Genomic DNA, 5,182 nt, shown 5'->3' with positions numbered 1-5,182 from the left:
ATAAGTTCTCAGCTTTTCATTAAGTTAGTTTTGTCGGAGTTTCTCTCCCACCGCTTAATTCAAATAGTGTTTTGTGCGGGACTGGCCGCAATTTTTGAGCTCTATTGTTGGTCTGGGGAGTTCTGTTGATGTGTAATTTTATACGCATTGTACAAGGCATCGTGAAGCCTGCAGTAAGTAAGAGTAAGCCTCGAGCTTCCAATACAAGTCATGAAATAATATGGAAGCTCTCTGTGCACAGTTCAAGCTCTAAAGTCCCAGACTGCATGGAAATATAATTTTTTTTTTAAAATAAGTATTTTCAACATCACAACAATTGTTCCACGTTGTAAAGTATGCTTTAATATTACATGCCTACCATTATTTGTCTATCCTTTTAAAAAGGTCTGGAGTCGTTTAAACGTCCTCGTTGCTGCCTGTAAAAACTTCTCAAATGTTTTGTAAAATAGTGTTTACAGTCACACACACAGCGCGCTGCAGCGCACCGTGTGTCTGTATAATTATACGTGCATCACCTTATTCTCAAACAGGGAAATTTAGGACATCAAAGACATTTAGACCTTCTTACTGATGATTGTAAAACTTAAAAAAAACACACGTACACAGAAAGTGCTATAATCCACAGTGTATCATTATAATCTGGGATGTAGTGCAGAGTAAATCCTCTTCATCTCTTTAACTCACGTTTTCAGACGCTTACCTTTTATTTTTATTTTTTATATTGACACAAATCTAAAAGACAAAAATCAAGAAATTATAAAGCCAGTTTTATGGAGTTCGGTTTGTTCTAGAAATAGCGTTTTATTCTGAAATTATAATGTAGCTTTTAAAAAATAATTTTGGTGACGTTTGTCTCGTGATGTTGATTAAACAGTAGTTAGACTTAGCCTATTTTTAATCCCCTCTGTCTCACTTTAAAAGCTATAGTAAGCTCCCCGGTGCTCCAGTAGCCTACGTCTGTAGTCTAACTCTGCACAAATGTTATTTCATTTCAACTTTTTTTGCAGACTATAATTTCTCTAAACCCCCACTAGCTGCTGTAAAGTGTGTCAGTGTTGTTTTTTGTTGTTGTTGTTGTTGGGTTTTGTCGACTTCTCAGCCGTTTCTAGTTTGCACTGCAAAAAATGTCAGTCTCAACAAGTCGATTCATAACATATTGAGTCTAAAATCTTTAAATCCCCCCAAAATGAGGACTAAAATGTCCCCTATGCGTGTTTCAACTCAAAACGGCTTCTAAAAAAGAATCTTGAATCCAGATTGTATTGTTTTAGTTGTTGTCTGCCTTATTTGGAAATGCGGTCATTTGTGTGGACAGAAGTGTGTAGAAACTACAGCGGGATAAAAGTAAAAAAATGATCTCATTCAAATGTGTTATATTTGTATAGATATATAGAATTTGAAGGGGCCGACATAAATGCAGGTTGATTGGACATTTTTTGCAGTGGGCATTGTGGAGCCGGTGTGCTGCTTGTACTCAGGCTGTGTTTCCCCTCTTGCAGTCACCCTTTATTCCCACTGCTCGCGCTGGTTTTTGAGAAGTGCGAGTTGGCGACGTGTACTCCGAGGGAGCCCGGCGTAGCAGGCGGCGATGTCTGCTCCTCAGACTCCTTCAATGAGGACATTGCAGTCTTTGCCAAACAGGTCAATTTCGAAATATTAAAAAAAAGAATTAAAAAAAAGAAAGAAAAAATGTTGGATGTTGTGGCTGCGTCAGGGCACATAGTTTAATGTCTGCTTAATATTTTCTTTTTTTGCAATAAAACTTTCTTTTGATATGGTTAATAAATAGTGTGTGTTCTCTGCATAACTTCCACTTAATAGCACAAGCTCATTTATGAGAATTGTTGTATTATAGGAATGGAACAACACATTTCATGCCAAACTAACTTTGACATTTGGTGTATTATTTTAGGTTCGAGCAGAAAAACCTTTATTTTCATCAAATCCAGAGTTGGACAATTTGGTAAGCGCACACTTTGACCTCTCTTGTCTCTCAATAACTGGCGCCTCGGCGCGGTCCTACTCTGCTTTGTTTTGGTATACTCTGGAGTGTCCGCCTCATCACACAGTAAACACGCGAACATATGATTTAAACTCCCGCACAGATGTCAGCTCCGTTTTGAAGTGAAGCTGTGTGACCACAGTTACCGCTGTCAGTGCTCAGTCTTCCCTTCTAACTGACCCAGCTGACCATTGTGTGATGACCAATTAGATTATAAAATTCGGCTTCCTGTTAGAGTAAAAAATATTTGTTGCTCTTGCTGACTCCAGGGCACTCCATAGAGTTATGACTGGCGGATTATCACATAATACTTTACAAGTGTAAAGAAATATGAATCCTGTAAATGTTGTGATGTGAACTGTGTTTATTTTACTCTTTTTTTCCCCCAGATGATACAAGCCATACAAGTATTACGATTTCACCTCTTGGAATTAGAAAAGGTAAATATGATAAGTCTTTAGAAATTGAGATTTGACGCATGACGCCACCTGCACAAATGCAACTGATATTATTAAAAGTGCTAAAATATGCAATGCTGTAGGCTAGTTATTAGCAAATAAAAAAAAGAAATAAATAAAAATAAACCAGCATTGGGAGAAAGTTTCCGATTTATCATTTTCATCAAATATGCTATTTTATTTAGCCAACTATTTCTGTGACTATTGATAAAATATGCTGGAGCCTGTTTGCTCACGTTGCACATGGTTATCGATCCGTAGGTTTAGTTTCAACTGCTCATTATTGCACCAGCTGACGGCATGCTGTTTATTTTTTGTTGTTCAACTTGTTGCTCCAGTCTCAGGAGAATAATAAGCACCGTAACAATTTCACTATTGTTTCCCCGACGCCGATGATGCCCCTTAATTTGAGTTATTCTTGGACTGGCTGAAACGTTTCCCCTTCCTTTTTTTTTCTTCTTTAGGTGCACGAGCTCTGCGACAATTTTTGCCACCGGTACATCAGTTGTTTGAAAGGAAAAATGCCAATAGATCTAGTTATTGATGAACGGGATGGCAGCTCAAAATCAGATCACGAAGAGCTCTCGGGATCGTCGACTAACCTCGCAGATCATGTAAGTAACAGAATTATATTCATAAGGAATGTGGTGTCCGTGTCTACTGCTACTGATAGAGAACAACCGGGCATTTGTATTTTTTTTGCATATGAATTATCGGCTTGGTTTAAGATAATCAGATTGGTTTGATGTGTCTCATAATGCCAACTTTTGGGCTCCGTCGCCTGTGTTCAGTGTGTGACCCTGCTGTGCCATCAGTAAATAGAGCATGCTCTGTTCTGCAAGGGAAATGTGCCGATCGATGTTCTGAGGTCAAAAGCTAGATGTGATACAATAGACTGAGTTATTGTTTTAGTCTTTTGATTAGGGGCAGTCATGTGTGCATAATGCGTCCGTGCTTGCTTGTGTGCTCGAGGATTGTGTGTGTGTGTGTGTGCGTGCGTGCGTGCGTGCGTGCATTAGAGGGTGCGCGTGCGCGTGTGTAAATTGCTGTCGTGTATTATGGAGAGTTGGAAAAAAAGAAAAGAAAAAGAACGTGAGGCAATTATCTGTTACGCAGGTTTAACGTTAAAGCAGGGTATCAGCGGTAAGCTTTAGCTTTAGGCCAATATTTAAAAAGAAAAGGGCTTTATATTTGGGTCTGTGGGAGCTGGATATGGCCTGTGCGTAAAGCTGTGGATTTTGCTGCAGAGGTGGAGAAAGTGGTAGCCTATTGAAATAGATCTCAGAGCTATGGCTTACCATCAATGTCAAGTTCACAAGGCATCTGATGGTTCGTCTGGAGGCCTTCCATTGCTGTTGATGTTAATGTGTTTAATTGTTTCGTATTGATTGCCGTGTGGTTTGCTCTGCAGTGGCTCTCTCCTCTGCTCCCCATTTTATGGCCGGAGGCTTCATAATGCTGAATTCAATTATATGCACCTGAAGTACAGTAGCTTTAAATTTGAAGATCGATTCCCTGGTTTAAATCGTGCATTTTCGGTGTAATAAACACAGGCTCTGCCCACGATATGGATTGAGCTGACAGTGTATTATTGAGTTGACATCGGGTGAATGATTGCTTCTTGAATGTCTGTGATAAAGCTAATGTTTTGGTGGGGGTAAAAATGAGCGGGCTATTGCACTTAAGTGACTAGTTAATATCTGTGTAGCACAAGGCCAAGCCTATTAGGAATTAAAGCAGATTTAAGTGTTATGCAAAGTCACTGCGCTACATCTGTTGGGTCTGGCTGTAGGCCTAATAGCAGTGCATTCCCTTTGGAAGCCCGTCGAGTTTACATGGCCTCGCAGTGCACCGCACTAGGTGAATTAAAACACAGATAGACCGAAGAAGCCGATGTTGGTTTGAGAAACGGTGAAAACGGCAATATTGTGGTCCTCCAACACAAGTGTAGAAATAAGGCATGCTGTTGTTTATATTATAGAGATTAGATAAACTAGCCTGTTTAGTTTCATGGCAGATGGTTGATACTCAAGCCAATTTCCAATGGAGCCTCCAGTGCTCAGACACCAGCTTTGTCATCAGTCCACTTGTGAGAAATATTTTGATAATTAGAAAATTAGATATGCCAATAAAGCAAATCAGGAGCAGCAATAAACAAGGTTGCATGACAAGCCATTTATCTTGAAGTCATTTGGACTGACCACCTCATTAGGTGTTTAAGTTTGGAGGGATTTATTTCACTTCTGTGGCACCAGTGAACTTTTTATTACACCAAACTGCTGGGCTGGATTTGACAAAAGCAGAAGAGAGTTTTTACCCATCTTGTTAGCTTTTAGAGCTCTGTTTGTGCTGAGAGGGATTTTAATTATGACTGAGTACCTACATGTGGTAACATACACGCTGTAGCTTATAGTTATTGTTTTCATAAATAAAATACAATTCCTAATTTTTCCACTATATGTGAGAGCATGTGTGCACCTCATGAGGGTTTAGTAGAAAATAATATTTGCAGAAAGTGAAACCATTGAGGTGAAAATGTGCACTGTGCCATCATGATCTTTGTAGTAAACAGTTAACTTCTTCAGCAGTAATTTCAGTTTCTAATTGAAAGGGGGACTAGCTTTTCATGCCTAAGATGTGTTTTGAATATTGGAAACAATGCCCAAAAATGCACTTGGCTGCAATGTGCCGCTGGATGGAAAACAATTTCTGTCCTACTTTT

The 5,182-nt window shown here is 39.3% G+C and overlaps 1 protein-coding gene across 8 annotated transcripts in view; it reads left to right on the top strand.

The window, feature by feature from the left end:
* meis2a (Meis homeobox 2a) overlaps positions 1-5,182 on the top strand; it is a 79,966-nt gene that overhangs the window by 1,594 nt on the left and 73,190 nt on the right. For all 8 annotated transcript variants that reach the window (XM_032500161.1, XM_032500159.1, XM_032500160.1 and 5 more), the window contains exons 3-6: positions 1,500-1,641; positions 1,913-1,963; positions 2,392-2,442; positions 2,925-3,074. In XM_032500161.1, the coding sequence (XP_032356052.1) occupies positions 1,500-1,641; positions 1,913-1,963; positions 2,392-2,442; positions 2,925-3,074 (394 nt within the window). The remainder of the gene's footprint in view (positions 1-1,499; positions 1,642-1,912; positions 1,964-2,391; positions 2,443-2,924; positions 3,075-5,182) is intronic.

This window comes from Etheostoma spectabile, chromosome 20 (genome assembly GCF_008692095.1).
Source record: "Etheostoma spectabile isolate EspeVRDwgs_2016 chromosome 20, UIUC_Espe_1.0, whole genome shotgun sequence".
In the NCBI taxonomy this organism is placed as follows: Eukaryota; Metazoa; Chordata; class Actinopteri; order Perciformes; family Percidae; genus Etheostoma; species Etheostoma spectabile.
This window is presented reverse-complemented; position numbering and strand designations above follow the sequence as displayed.